The 16,306-nt window shown below is 47.5% G+C and overlaps 1 protein-coding gene across 5 annotated transcripts in view; it reads right to left on the reverse strand.

Moving 5' to 3' along the window:
• The window catches only part of MDGA1 (MAM domain containing glycosylphosphatidylinositol anchor 1), a 424,007-nt gene that overhangs the window by 11,438 nt on the left and 396,263 nt on the right, over positions 1-16,306 (reverse strand). For all 5 annotated transcript variants that reach the window (XM_040351805.1, XM_040351804.1, XM_040351807.1 and 2 more), the window contains one exon: positions 1,821-1,945. In XM_040351805.1, the coding sequence (XP_040207739.1) occupies positions 1,821-1,945 (125 nt within the window). The remainder of the gene's footprint in view (positions 1-1,820; positions 1,946-16,306) is intronic.

Here is a 16,306-nt window from a genome sequence, read left to right on the forward strand (position 1 = left end):
TGGGAGGAATAGTGTCCCATCATTGGTGTCATTGGGAGGAATAGTGTCCCATTATTGGTGTCAGTGGGAGGAATAGTGTCCCATCATTTGTGTCATTGGGAGGAATAGTGTCCCATCATTGGTGTCAGTGGAAGGAATAGTGCCCCATCATTGGCATCAGTGGGAGGAATAGTGCCCCATCATTGGTATCAGTGGGAGGAATAGTGTCCCATCATTGGTATCAGTGGAAGGAATAGTGCCTCATTATTGGTGTCAGTGGGAGGAATAGTGCTCCATCAATGGTGTCAGTGGGAGGAATAGTGCCCCATCATTGGTATCAGTGGGAGGAATAGTGTCCCATCATTGGTGTCAGTGGGAGGAATAGTGCCTCATTATTGGTGTCAGTCGGAGGAATAGTGTCCCATCACTGGTGTCAGTGGAGGGATTTCCACCCTATTGTTGGTATTAATGGAAGAAATAGTGCCCCATTGTTGGTGTCAGTTTAGGGAATGCGCCTCATCAATGGTGTCATTGGTAGAAATAGTGCCCCATTTTTGGTGTCCACGGGAGAAATGGTACCCCATTGATGGTGTTAGTGAAAGGAATAGTGCCATATTGTTGGTGTCAGTGTAGGGATTGTGCCTCATCATTGGAAGAAATTATGTCACATCAGTGGTGTCACTGGAAGGAATAGTGCCCCATTGTTGGTGTCAGTGGAAGGAATAGTGTCCCATTGTTGGTGTCACTGGAAGCTATAGTGTCCCATTGTTGGTGTCACTGGAAGGAATAGTGTCCCATTGTTGGTGTCACTGGAAGCTATAGTGTCCCATTGTTGGTGTCACTGGAAGGAATAGTGTCCCATTGTTGGTGTCACTGGAAGGAATAGTGCCCCATTGTTGGTGTCACTGGAAGGAATAGTGCCCCATTGTTGGTGTCACTGGAAGGAATAGTGCCCCATTGTTGGTGTCACTGGAATGAATAGTGTCCCATTGTTGGTGTCACTGGAAGGAATGGTGCCCCATTGTTGGTGTCACTGGAAGGAATAGTGCCCCATTGTTGGTGTCACTGGAAGGAATAGTGCCCCATTGTTGGTGTCACTGGAAGGAATAGTGCCCCATTGTTGGTGTCACTGGAAGGAATAGTGTCCCATTGTTGGTGTCACTGGAAGGAATGGTGCCCCATTGTTGGTGTCACTGGAATGAATAGTGTCCCATTGTTGGTGTCACTGGAAGGAATGGTGCCCCATTGTTGGTGTCACTGGAAGGAATGGTGCCCCATTGTTGGTGTCACTGGAAGGAATGGTGCCCCATTGTTGGTGTCACTGGAAGGAATAGTGCCCCATTGTTGGTGTCACTGGAAGGAATAGTGTCCCATTGTTGGTGTCACTGGAAGGAATGGTGCCCCATTGTTGGTGTCACTGGAATGAATAGTGTCCCATTGTTGGTGTCACTGGAAGGAATGGTGCCCCATTGTTGGTGTCACTGGAAGGAATGGTGCCCCATTGTTGGTGTCACTGGAAGGAATGGTGTCCCATTGTTGGTGTCACTGGAAGGAATGGTGCCCCATTGTTGGTGTCACTGGAAGGAATGGTGCCCCATTGTTGGTGTCACTGGAAGGAATAGTGCCCCATTGTTGGTGTCACTGGAAGGAATAGTGTCCCATTGTTGGTGTCACTGGAAGGAATAGTGCCCCATTGTTGGTGTCACTGGAAGGAATAGTGTCCCATTGTTGGTGTCACTGGAAGGAATGGTGCCCCATTGTTGGTGATCTACAACCTTTATCCTATTTGTATTACCAGCTTTGTGAGGGGATTTGGTACCTGGGAGGTCGCTCTCTCTTACCTGGAAGGGTCGGGTGGGGTTGATCTGAATGTTAGCGAGTTGCCATTTGTTGCCATTGTCGCCGTTCAGTGACCACAGCTGCATGTCGCCGGTATTAAATGCTCGGAGCAGAACGTTCAGACGACCTAAAGAGCAGAGAAGAAAGAAATGTCCGTCATTCTCACGCCACACGGGGGTCGGAAGAGAGGATTCTGGGACGAAGCTCTGTGATTGGGACCGCGGCACCCGATCGCCGCTGAAGTCCCGCGATCGGTCCCTGGAGCTGAAGAACGGGGAGAGCCGTATGTAAACCTGTGATACTTATGTACATGGGAGGAGCCTGTGATACTTGTGTACATGGGAGGAGTCTGTGATACTTATGTACATGGGAGGAGTCTGTGATACTTGTGTACATGGGAGGAGTCTGTGATACTTACGTACATGGGAGGAGCCTGTGATACTTATGTACATGGGAGGAGCCTGTGATACTTATGTACATGGGAGGAGCCTGTGATACTTATGTACATGGGAGGAGCCTGTGATACTCATGTACATGGGAGGAGCCTGTGATACTTATGTACATGGGAGGAGCCTGTGATACTTATGTACATGGGAGGAGCCTGTGCATACTTATGTCCATGGGAGGAGCCTGTGCATACTTGTGTACATGGGAGGAGCCTGTGCATACTTGTGTACATGGGAAGAGCCTGTGAAACTTATGTACATGGGAGGAGCCTGTGCATACTTATGTACATGGGAGGAGCCTGTGCATACTTATGTACATGGGAGGAGTCTGTGATACTTAGGTACATGGGAGGAGTCTGTGATACTTATGTACATGGGAGGAGCCTGTGATACTTATGTACATGGGAGGAGCCTGTGATACTTATGTACATAGGAGGAGCCTGTGATACTCATGTACATGGGAGGAGCCTGTGATACTCATGTACATGGGAGGAGCCTGTGCATACTTATGTACATGGGAGGAGCCTGTGATACTTATGTACACGGGAGGAGCCTGTGCATACTTATGTACACGGGAGGAGCCTGTGATCCTTATGTACATGGGAGGAGCCTGTGATCCTTATGTACATGGGAGGAGCCTGTGATACTTATGTACACGGGAGGAGCCTGTGATCCTTATGTACATGGGAGGAGCCTGTGATACTTATGTACATGGGAGGAGCCTGTGATACATATGTACACGGGAGGAGCCTGTGATACTTATGTACACGGGAGGAGCCTGTGATACTTATGTACATGGGAGGAGCCTGTGATACTTATGTACATGGGAGGAGCCTGTGATACTTATGTACACGGGAGGAGCCTGTGAACCTTTTGTACATGGGAGGAGCCTGTGAAACTTATGTACATGGGAAGAGCCTGTGCACACTTATGTAAATGGGAGGAGCCTGTGATACTTATGTACATGGGAGGAGTCTGTGATACTTATGTACATGAGAGGAGCCTGTGATACTTATGTACATGGGAGGAGCCTGTGAAACTTATGTACATGGGAGGAGCCTGTGCATACTTATGTACATGGGAGGAGCCTGTGCATACTTATGTACATGGGAGGAGTCTGTGATACTTAGGTACATGGGAGGAGCCTGTGATACTTATGTACATGGGAGGAGCCTGTGATACTTATGTACATGGGAGGAGCCTGTGATACTTATGTACATGGGAGGAGCCTGTGATACTTATGTACATGGGAGGAGCCTGTGATACTCATGTACATGGGAGGAGCCTGTGATACTCATGTACATGGGAGGAGCCTGTGATACTTATGTACATGGGAGGAGCCTGTGCATACTTATGTACATGGGAGGAGCCTGTGCATACTTATGTACATGGGAGGAGCCTGTGCATACTTGTGTACATGGGAGGAGCCTGTGCATACTTGTGTACATGGGAGGAGCCTGTGAAACTTGTGTACATGGGAGGAGCCTGTGATACTTATGTACATGGGAGGAGTCTGTGATACTTATGTACATGGGAGGGGCCTGTGAAACTTAGGTACATGGGAGGAGCCTGTGCATACTTATGTACATGGGAGGAGTCTGTGATACTTATGAAGCATTATTATTTTTACTTGTGTACATGGGAGGAGCCTGTGCATACTTGTGTACATGGGAGGAGCCTGTGCATACTTGTGTACATGGGAGGAGCCTGTGCATACTTGTGTACATGGGAGGAGCCTGTGAAACTTGTGTACATGGGAGGAGCCTGTGAAACTTGTGTACACGGGAGGAGCCTGTGATACTTATGTACATGGGAGGAGTCTGTGATACTTATGTACATGGGAGGAGTCTGTGATACTTATGTACATGGGAGGGGCCTGTGATACTTATGTACATGGGAGGGGCCTGTGATACTTATGAACATGGGAGGAGCCTGTGCATACTTGTGTACATGGGAGGAGCCTGTGCATACTTATGTACATGGGAGGAGTCTGTGATACTTATGAAGCATTATTATTTTTTTCAGCAAACCCCCCATTAGGCTCTGGCTGGATCACCAGAAGTCAACAAGACCGCCACGCCCACATTGTACCCACAGCTGTCCCTCTCTTGGGCATCCCTGCAGCGCTCCAGGTAAATGGAAAACCTCCCCACCCCGTGTCCCCAGGTGAAGGATACGAGGGATAGGTGGCACCAAAACTGGGCAATTCAACATTTAAAAAAAAGAAACCCTCCAATAAGTCCCCCTTGTATGACTGTTCTGGAAAGATCGGCCAATGGGGAGGAATGGCGATCCGTACCGATCATTCACACATGACCTTTGGAGGGGAGAGGATTATAGATGACTATTTAGAAAGACTAATCTGACAAAGAGAGAACGGAAAGGTTTTTGAGAGATGCGGCAATTAAACATGGAGGGGCCCGCCGAGGATTAGAGATAATATTTCACAATAAACAGCGCGGCCTTAAAACAACGCACTTCGCTTAATGTCATTCCCGCCATGTGTACTCCTCAGAACGAGCGCCATCCCAAGAGAGCACGGTGGCGGAGAGGCCGCTGTCTGCCAAACCAGCCAAATGACAGCAAATATATCCATCTACTGTATATGGTGCATCTTATCTATCTATCTGTCTGTCTGTCTGTCTGTCTGTCTGTCTATCTATCTATCTATCTATCTATCTATCTATCTATCTATCTATCTATCTATCTCTATCTATCTATCTATCTATCTATCTATCTATCTATCTATCTATCTATCTATCTATCTATCGCATAATATCATTCTCCACCATGTAAACTTCTCAAAATGAGCTCCATACCAAGAGCTCAACCTATTTATCAATCTATCAGTCTATATTATATGGACGGTGTCAGGGACGTCTTTAATATGGTTTGGGCCCTGGGCAAAAAAAATTTTTAGGCCCCCCTCCAGCTTATTTTGGGCCTGGCTGGTTCACATGTATGTTTTGGCGGTCCTCATTTGTGCAGGCACAGCAGCCCATTGATTTGAATGGGCTGCCATGCCTTTGTTTCCTGCAGAAAAAAAGTGCATTCAGCATTTTAAAAATACAGTTGCCTTGAAATCCATTTTGCTTTTGCACCATGCTACTTACCTGCAGTTCTTGCACCATGCTACTTACCTGCAGTTCTTGCACACACAAACACATGGTGTTTTTAAAAGCGTGACCTAAACGTCTAAAAATGCAGCAAGTTTGACAGTGCGGGAACTGAAGATAAGTCACAGCAGACAGCAGAATGGACAGACAGTGCTGTGTTTCAGTGCTTGATGGGCATAGGCGTGCCGTGTTACATGAGGCATGCGCTTTTCTTTGCAGGAAACGCAGGCATGGCGGCCCATTCAAATGAATGGGCTGCTATGCCTGCGCAAATGTGGGCCGCCAAAACACATACATGTGAACCAGCAGTAAAATACAGACAGTAATGCCATGTGCTCTGAGGCCTTACTCAGCCTGGACTGCAGGTCTGGTCTGTGATTTAAAGAGTTCCTCTATTTTACACATGGCATGGCATGGGGTCCCATGGTGCTAAAGCAGAATGGACAGACGGTGCTGTGACCCCATGCCATGCCATGTGTAAAATAGAGGAACTTTTTAAAACATTGACCAGACCTGCAGTGAATCATCAAATATTATAAAGACTTTGGGCACACTCTACAGAAAACTTCTATTTACAATATAGATTAGCAAACAGTGACATACCTTGAGGAGCAGAACACGAAGAAGTCAGCCTCGGGAAGAGAAAACTGGGGATGTTATAAAATCACATTCTAATTCACTTTTATATACAAGCAGCACCCAGTGGCAGGAAGGGAGAAGTGCACATCTAAAGGGAAGCCAGGGGTGCTGTACATTTTAAAAGGTAAGCAGTACTGTCACTGGCTGCGTGCCGCTGATGATTTTCAGCCTGATTTGTGGGCAGCACAGGGGCTTAACGGGCGGCAGAGCCGCCATCAGGAATTATGGGGCCACTTACACAGCTTCAGGCATGGGCCCCCTGGAGCAGAGAACTGGGATGGGGGGGTGCTGCCGCCTGAAATTGAGAAGCAGGGGGGGGCTGCCGCAAATTTAGAAGCGGGGGGCCCTTTACAAAAAAGAAAAAAGAAATAAACAAAAATATATATAAAAAAAGGGGTGTAGCCATCCTCTGGGCCCTTTAATAAAAAGAAAAAAAGAAATAAAAAATATAGTTAAAAAATATATTTTAAAAAGGGGGTTGCAATCTGGGGCCCTGGGCCCTTTAATATATATTTTTTTTAATAAAAATAAATTACAAAAAAAGGGGGTTGCCATCCAGGACCTCTGGGCCCTTCAATAAAAAAAAATATAAACAAAAATAAAAAAATAAACATTTATAAAAAAAATAAAGGGTGTTTGCCACATGGGGCCCTGGGGACCTCTGAGCCCTTTAATAAATATATATATATATATATATATATATATATATATATATATATATATATATAAATATAAAAAGAAAAAAAAGAAATACAATTTAAAAAAAAATGTTTTTTATAAAAAAAGGGGGGTTGCCATCCGGGGGCCCTGGGGACCTCTGGGTCCTTTAATAATAATAATAACATTTATATTATATAATTATATATATATATATATATATATATATATATATAAATAAAGAAATATATAAAAAAAGATTTTTTTTATACAAAAAGGGGGGTTGTCACCTGGGGCCCTGGGGAACTACGGCCCCTGGGGACCCCCAGACCTCTAAAAAAAAAATGGCCCTTTAATAAAAAATAAAATAAAAATATATTAAAAAAAATATTTTTTTTAATTTAAAAATAAATAAAAAATTGGGGGGTTGCCATCTGGGGCCCTGGGGTTGCTTTGGGCCCCCAACAGTGACAGGGCCCAGGGCACCTGCCCCATTTGCCCTGCGGTAAAGACGGCCCTGGACGGTGTCAGTAGAGCAGTGGATGGTGTCAGTAGGGCAGTGGACGGTGTCAGTAGGGCAGTGGAAGGTGTCAGTAGGGCAGTGGACAGTGTCAGTAGAGCAGTGGACGGTGTCAGTAGGGCAGTGGACGGTGTCAGTAAAGCAGTGGGCGGTGTCAGTAGGGCAGTGGACGGTGTCAGTAGGGCAGTGGACGGTGTCAGTAGGGCAGTGGACAGTGTCAGTAGAGCAGTGGACGGTGTCAGTAGGGCAGTGGACAGTGTCAGTAGAGCAGTGGACGGTGTCAGTAGGGCAGTGGACGGTGTCAGTAAAGCAGTGGGCGGTGTCAGTAGGGCAGTGGACGGTGTCAGTAGGGCAGTGGACGGTGTCAGTAAAGCAGTGGGCGGTGTCAGTAGGGCAGTGGACGGTGTCAGTAGGGCAGTGGATGGTGTCAGTAAAGCAGTGGACAGTGTCAGTAGGGCAGTGGAAGGTGTCAGTAGGGCAGTGGATGGTGTCAGTAGGGCAGTGGACGGTGTCAGTAAAGCAGTGGACGGTGTCAGTAGGGCAGTGGATGGTGTCAGTAAAGCAGTGGATGGTGTCAGTAGAGCAGTGAACAGTGTCAGTAGGGCAGTGGAAGGTGTCAGTAGGGCAGTGGATGGTGTCAGTAGGGCAGTGGACGGTGTCAGTAGAGCAGTGGATGGTGTCAGTAGAGCAGTGGATGGTGTCAGTAGAGCAGTGGATGGTGTCAGTAGGGCAGTGGATGGTGTCAGTAGAGCAGTGGATGGTGTCAGTAGAGCAGTGGACAGTGTCAGTAGGGCAGAGGACGGTGTCAGTAAAGCAGTGGATGGTGTCAGTAGAGCAGTGGACGGTGTCAGTAGGGCAGTGGACGGTGTCAGTAGGGCAGTGGATGGTGTCAGTAGAGCAGTGGATGGTGTCAGTAGGGCAGTGGATGGTGTCAGTAGAGCAGTGGACGGTGTCAGTAGAGCAGTGGACGGTGTCAGTAGGGCAGTGGATGGTGTCAGTAGAGCAGTGGATGGTGTCAGTAGGGCAGTGGCTGGTGTCAGTAGGGCAGTGGACGGTGTCAGTAGTGCAGTGGACGGTGTCAGTAGGGCAGTGGATGGTGTCAGTAGAGCAGTGGACGGTGTCAGTAGTGCAGTGGACGGTGTCAGTAGGGCAGTGGCTGGTGTCAGTAGGGCAGTGGACGGTGTCAGTAGTGCAGTGGACGGTGTCAGTAGGGCAGTGGATGGTGTCAGTAGGGCAGTGGACGGTGTCAGTAGAGCAGTGGAAGGTGTCAGTAGGGCAGTGGATGGTGTCAGTAGGGCAGTGGATGGTGTCAGTAGAGCAGTGGACGGTGTCAGTAGAGCAGTGGACGGTGTCAGTAGGGCAGTGGACGGTGTCAGTAGGGCAGTGGATGGTGTCAGTAGGGCAGTGGAAGGTGTCAGTAGGGCAGTGGACGGTGTCAGTAGGGCAGTGGATGGTGTTAGTAGGGCAATGGATGGTGTCAGTAGGGCAATGGATGGTGTCAGTAGGGCAGTGGATGGTGTCAGTAGGGCAGTGGATGGTGTCAGTAGAGCAGTGGACGGTGTCAGTAGAGCAGTGGACGGTGTCAGTAGGGCAGTGGATGGTGTCAGTAGAGCAGTGGATGGTGTCAGTAGGGCAGTGGCTGGTGTCAGTAGGGCAGTGGACGGTGTCAGTAGAGCAGTGGACGGTGTCAGTAGGGCAGTGGACGGTGTCAGTAGGGCAGTGGAAGGTGTCAGTAGGGCAGTGGATGGTGTCAGTAGGGCAGTGGAAGGTGTCAGTAGGGCAGTGGATGGTGTCAGTAGGGCAGTGGATGGTGTCAGTAGCTTTTTATTTTTCTTACTTTATTTAAAAAAATATTTATATATATTTTTATGAATTGGGGTTTATTTGGTGTCTATATTGAGGTGTAATCTCTCTATCAGTACATATTAGTATTTCAGAGCGTTATTCCTTCCACGCTCGCCTTCCTTGGGTTGTGCGATCCCCGGAGACGCTGTGTGCGGTTCTCTCCGGGGTGGAAGCGGCACGTTTCTCATTACGGCGCGTTCCCGTGAACAGATGAGGGCGCTCAGTTTCGCTTTTACTGCTATTCAATTTAATATTTCTCAGAGGATGAACAGATAACAGCGAGCGCGGAATAACCGCAGAGATTTATAGACGAAGCGGGCGCCATGTTCTCACCCATCGCCCCAAAATTATACTGATATCAGATTAATACAGAGCAAAACCGAGCAACAAGCAGAATCCTTTAACCACTTCAGCCCCAGAAAGGGTTTACCCCCCCCTTTCCTGACCGGGCCATTTTTTGCAATAGGGCACTGCATTTCTTTAACTGACAATTGCGCGGTCGCGCGACGCTGTGCACAAATACAATTGACGTCCTTTTTTTCCCCACAAATAGAGATTTCTTTTGGTGGTATTTGATCACCTCTGCGGTTTTTATTTTCTGCGCTATAAACAAAAAAAGAACGCCAATTTATTTTTTTAAAAAACACAATGGCCCGGATTCACATACCTTGGCGCATAGTTATGCTGGCGTGGCGTATCGAATATACGCTACGCCGACATAACTGCAGTGGAAAGATTGAGAGCAGCGCAGCCATTGGCTGGCGCTGCTGTCAATCACATCCAATGGCGCGGTGCGCCGGGGGCGGGGCCGAGTGATACAGCGGCGGCTATGCCCGCTGCTGTATCACAGGAGCGCGCGCCCGCAACAGCTACACACCATGCGAGCTCGCATGTCTGTGTGTAGTTGTTGCGGGGAGGAGCATCTACGCGGGTATCTATGCCACTTCCGGCGCCTTCTCTGCCCCTCTTGCTGTCTTCTGGGAGACACACAAGTCACAGAAGACAGCAGGGACCAATGAGATCTCATAGTGCGACTTGCGCAAGCGCAGTAGAGAACCAGGAAGTGAAACCCCAAGGCTCCTTATCCCCTTAACGAAGATGGCGGCGGCAGCACCCGAGAGGCGAGGGACAGATCAGCTTCAGGTGCTGACATTGCTGGCGCCCTGGACAGGTAAGTGTCCTTTAAAAAAAAAAAAAAAAAATGGCGTACCTCCGCTTTAAGCGGTTAAAGTTGAAAATGTATCTGCTTATATGTTGCCTTCCCTGCCCCCCCATCAATATGATCATGACATTTTTTAAATGAACCCTTTTTATTTTTTCATTACTTACCTTGTTTTAGTGACCTCTGTGCTTCTCTATCTATGCAATGCAGGCAGATCATGGCTGGTGGGAGGGGCCCTCAGTCCTGATGTAAGCAGTGGCCTGGATTTTGGGAGGAGTTATGAAAATATCACATGGCTTTGATGGGCGGGTGTGTTAGCCTAGAGGAGTGGAAGCTCCTAGGCGGGCTTGGTTACGCCCACATGTGATGCTGATCCACAAGGATTGGAAGAACTGAAACCCAATAAATGGAAAGGGGCGGGTCAGGAACCGTCAGGCTGGGAGGGCGTGGCCTAGAATATGCTGGATGTCCTCCAGCCAGGAAATAGTAATAGTTTGGGGAGGACAGACATTAGAGTGTAAGCTCCTCTGGTGCAGAGGGATGTGATTTTTGTTTCTGTTATAAAACATTGTAAATAAGTATGTTTTCTCCTTTAATGGTGGGCACTGATGGTACTGCACTGACGAGCACTGATAAGGCGGCACCGATGGGCACCGATGAGGTGGCATTGATGGGCACTGATGATGGGCACTAATATGCAGCACTGATAGGCGGCATGGATGGGTATGGATAGGCGACACGGATGGGCATGGATAGGCAGCATGGATGGGCACGGATAGGCGGCATGGATGGGCACGGATAGGCAACACGGATGGGCACGGATAGGCGGCATGGATGGGCACAGGTAGGCGGCATGGATGGGCACGGATAGGCAGCATGGATGGGCACGGATAGGCAACACGGATGGGCACGGATAGGCGGCATGGATCGGCACGGATAGGCGGCATGGATGGGCACATAAATGTGTTGCACTAATGTATGTGTTGTACTAAAGGATGCCAATCAGTGCCAAACAATGCCTGCCAATCAGTGATGCCCATTGTGGGCACTGATTGTCATCCATTGTGGGCACCGATTGGCATCCTTTTTTTGTGTTTGTCATCCCTGGTGGTCTAGGTGGGCATCCCTGGTGGTCTAGCGGCATCCCTGGTGGTCCAGTGGGGGGGGCTGCGCTGATAATCGATCAGCGCAAACCCCCCCTGTCACAGGAGCAGCCGATCGGCTCTCCTCTACTCGCGTCTGACAGACGCGAGTGAGGAAAAGCTGATTACCGGCTTTTCCTGTTTATATCGTGATCAGCCGTCATTGGACACGGCTGATCACGTGGTAAAGAGTCTCCGTGAGAGACCCTTTACCTAGATCGGTGTTGCGGGGTGTCAGACCGACACCCTGCAACAACGATCGCCGCGATGCACGCCCCCAGTGGCGCGCAGCGGCTCAATATCCTGAGGACGTCATATGACGTCCAGTCAGGATATTGGAACAACTTTACAGACGTCAATCAGTCATTGGCGGGCGGCAAGTGGTTAATAGCAGAGCTATATAGATGTATAATAATAGTGTGTGACTGTTGGGGGGGGGGGGGGCATTAGAGTGTAAGTTCCTCTGATACAGAGACTGATGTGATTGGCTCAGTGTTCTCTGTACAGCGCTATTGTATATGGCAGAGCTATAAAGAAGTAAAATAATAATACTAATGATAATAATCTGTAACTGTGGGGGGGGGGGGGGACATTAGAGTGTAAGCTCCTTTGGTACAGAGACTGATGTGACTGGCTCAGTGTTCTCTGTACAACACTGCGGTATAGGTCAGAGCTATATAAATGTATAATAATAATAGTGTGTGACTGTGAGGGGGGGGGGGGACATTAGAGTGTAAGCTCCTCTGGTACAGAGACTCATGTGATTGGCTCAGTGTTCTCTGTACAGCGCTATGGCATAGGTCAGAGCCATATAATACTTTTAAGGAGTACAGAACAATGTGTCATATATCTGTTTGCACACAGTAATCAGAATTCTGATGAATAAATTCCGGAGGGTTTTATTTGCACTATAATAAATTGGATACATTATATCTCAGGCCATTCTGCGCCATTGTTTCACGTAAAATCGCCAACGCTCCATTACGATTTTAATAATGATGCTGTCACACGGGCCCCGGTGCCGGTCATCACAGGGTGCCGCGGCTGCCAGTTCGGCTTCATTTCCCCTCAGAATCCCCCCCCCCCTCCCCCCCTCATTATTTCTGGAGTAGAAAAATGAAATTTGTGTAAATGGAACATCCGAAATGTTGCTGCGGCTGAATTATTTAGCGGGCGAGATTAATGTTTAGTTCAGAATTCAGCGGCCGAACCCTGAATTACCCCGGGCCGTGTTCCTTCTAGACGGGGGAAGACAAACAAGAGCAGAGTAAAATGGAGTCATAAACGCTCAGCTCGGCACTATATCACCCTAGGCGCGCGGGTCACCTGACCCGACGGGGGATTTATCACTTGGCGTTCCATCAAAACTCCCCGCGGTCGATTTCCTTTTGTGGGTCCTCACTTCAGTAACCCCTTCCTGTATAATGCATAGAAGTACCTCCCCGGGGGGTTCACAGGAGAGGACGTTCCGTTCATTTATAACCAACAAAAGAGGTGACAAGAAATTCACCGTTTATGACAAACGCGTCCCCAGACGCCCGGCTCCTCCGGGTACAGGGAAAAGAAGACATGAAAAGGTTCGAGGAATGTTGCTTTTATGGAGTGGAGTGCAGGTTTATACACACAAGGGTCTTTTTATGGATGTTTAAGCTTTACTTTGTTTTATGTTATTCCCCCGCTGATAAGACAGCAACCCGTTGTGCCCATTATGAGGGGTTCCCACCATCCCCACCAGGTCTGCACACCTTCTCTGCCCATTATGAGGGGTTCCCACCATCCCCACCAGGTCTGCACACCTTCTCTGCCCATTATGAGGGGTTCTCACTCTTAGGTCTTTAGTGAAGACTAGAGGGGTGTAACAGAATGACACCCAGAGACCTTTAAAAGATGAGGGGTACTCCTGTGCCAGCGTCACTAATAACTCTTGGGTCTAAGGTCACCCTGTGTCCCTTTTGGGCATAGGGTGACTGAGAAATATTAATTAGAAATTACATGAGATGGGACACTACTGTTAATTCATGCATTGAGCCAGGAAATGAGGGACATATGTTGGATTGTTTTAGCATGGACAGTAATCCTCAATACATTCCTTAATGTCTGCAAAGAACTAATTACAAGTTGTTGGCTTACCGGTCAATAGTGACTCATTCCTCTGTGTAACATAGGCTGTTGATATGCTAATTGAGTCTGTACTGGGGTGAGGTGGATTTGGGCTTGGTAGACAGCCTGGCTCCTGAAAGACTTTTCATTAGGTATGCTAATACTGTTTCCTGTGTGGAATGTGACTTCTCAGCTGTAGTAATTAGGTCATGTTAAATTGGTGCCCAAAACGTCTGTCATAGAAATGTGTATTCTGCAGGTGAATCACTTATTGTCGGAGACGGAATGTCTGGGGAATAATTAGCTCAACGGGATGTCATTGTCTAAGAGAGTGTGTATTGAAGTGATGTGTGTGTGGGGAGTTCTTTGTTCTTTTGATTACTGTAATATGTTGTACTGTATATAAGACTGAGATTTACCATTAAAAGTGTGCATTCATTTTGAAACCAGAGACCAGAACTTGTGTTGTCTCGGTTATTCTGGGAAATGGGATGGATGGTTGGAGTGTCAGATAAGCTGTCATGACTGATGGAAGGGAAATGGGGTCACCAGCAGGAGGAAGGAGGTCCTGATTCCTCTATATAGATCTTTATATCACTAGAGGGGTCACCAGCAGGAGGAAGGAGGTCCTGATTCCTCTATATAGATCTTTATATCACTAGAGGGGTCACCAGCAGGAGGAAGGAGGTCCTGATTCCTCTATATAGATCTTTATATCACTAGAGGGGTCACCAGCAGGAGGAAGGGGGGTCCTGATCCCTCTATATAGATCTTTATATCACTAGAGGGGTCACCAGCAGGAGGTCCTGATTCCTTTATATAGATCTTTATATCACTAGAGGGGTCACCAGCAGGAGGAAGGAGGTCCTGATTCCTCTATATAGATCTTTATATCACTAGAGGGGTTACCAGCAGGAGAAGGAGGTCCTGATTCCTCTATATAGATCTTTATATCACTAGAGGGGTCACCAGCAGGAGGAAGGAGGTCCTGATTCCTCTATATAGATCTTTATATCACTAGAGGGGTCACCAGCAGGAGGAAGGAGGTCCTGATTCCTCTATATAGATCTTTATATCACTAGAGGGGTCACCAGCAGGAGGAAGGAGGTCCTGATTCCTCTATATAGATCTTTATATCACTAGAGGGGTCACCAGCAGGAGGAAGGGGGGTCCTGATTCCTCTATATAGATCTTTATATCACTAGAGGGGTCACCAGCAGGAGGTCCTGATTCCTTTATATAGATCTTTATATCACTAGAGGGGTCACCAGCAGGAGGAAGGAGGTCCTGATTCCTCTATATAGATCTTTATATCACTAGAGGGGTCACCAGCAGGAGAAGGAGGTCCTGATTCCTCTATATAGATCTTTATATCACTAGAGGGGTCACCAGCAGGAGAAGGAGGTCCTGATTCCTCTATATAGATCTTTATATCACTAGAGGGGTCACCAGCAGGAGGAAGGGGGGTCCTGATCCCTCTATATAGATCTTTATATCACTAGAGGGGTCACCAGCAAGAGGTCCTGATTCCTCTATATAGATCTTTATATCACTAGAGGGGTCACAAGCAGGAGGAAGGAGGTCCTGATTCCTCTATATAGATCTTTATATCACTAGAAGGATCACCAGCAGGAGGGAGGAGGTCCTGATTCCTCTATATAGATCTTTATATCACTAGAGGGGTCACCAGCAGTAGGAAGGAGGTCCTGATTCCTCTATATAGATCTTTATATCACTAGAGGGGTCACCAGCAGGAGGTAGGAGGTCCTGATTGTTTGAAATCTAAAGTGCTAATTTTAAAGGCTAATATGCAAGTTATTGTCCTAAAAAGTGTTTGGGGACCTGGGATGTTTTTTTTTTTTTTTTTTTTACAATTGTTACACTTTCTTTGCTAAATGGTAGAGGTACAATGTACCCCATTACCAATTCACATAGGGTAGGCTGGGATCTGGGGGTCCCCTTTGTTAAAGGGGTCTTCCAGATTCCTATAAACCCCCCGCCCACAGACCCCCACAACCACCGGGCAAGGGTTGTGGGGATGAGGCCCTTGTCCCCATCAACATGGGGACATGGTGCTTTGAGGGGTCACAGACCCCCAAAGCATCCTCCCAATGTTGAGGGCAAGTGGCCTGGTACGGTTCAGGAGGGGGGGCGCTCTCTCGTCCCCCCTATTTTCCTGTGGCCTACCAGGTTGCGTGCATGGATAAAGGGTCTGGTGTGGATTTTTGGGGGGAACTCCACGCCATTTTTTAAAAAATTTGGGGTGGAGTTCCCCTTAAAATCCATACCAGACCTGAAGGGTCTGGAATGGATATTTGGGGGGAACCCCACGTCATTTTTTTTTTTTAATTGATGCAGGGTTCCCCTTAACCACTTAAGCCCCGGACCAAAATGCAGCTAAAGGCCCAGGCCAGGTTTTGCGATTCGGCCCTGCGTCGCTTTAACAGACAATTGCGCGGTCGTGCGACGTGGCTCCCAAACAAAATTGAGGTCATTTTTTTCCTCACAAAGAGAGCTTTCTTTTTCTGGTATTTTATCACCTCTGCGGTTTTTATTTTTTTGCGCTATAAACAAAAATAGAGCGACAATTTTGAAAAAAAATCAATATTTTTTACTTTTTGCTATAATAAATATCCCCCAAAAACATATATATAAAAAAAATGTTTCCTCAGTTTAGGCCGATATGTATTTTTCTACCTATTTTTGGTTAAAAAAAATCGCAATAAGCGTTTATCGATTGGTTTGCGCAAAATTTATAGCGTTTACAAAATAGGGGATAGTTTTATTGCATTTTTATTAATTTTGTTTTTTTACTACTAATGGCGGCAATCAGCGATTTTTTTCATGACTGCGACATTATG

This window comes from Rana temporaria, chromosome 4 (assembly GCF_905171775.1).
Source record: "Rana temporaria chromosome 4, aRanTem1.1, whole genome shotgun sequence".
In the NCBI taxonomy this organism is placed as follows: domain Eukaryota; kingdom Metazoa; phylum Chordata; class Amphibia; order Anura; family Ranidae; genus Rana; species Rana temporaria.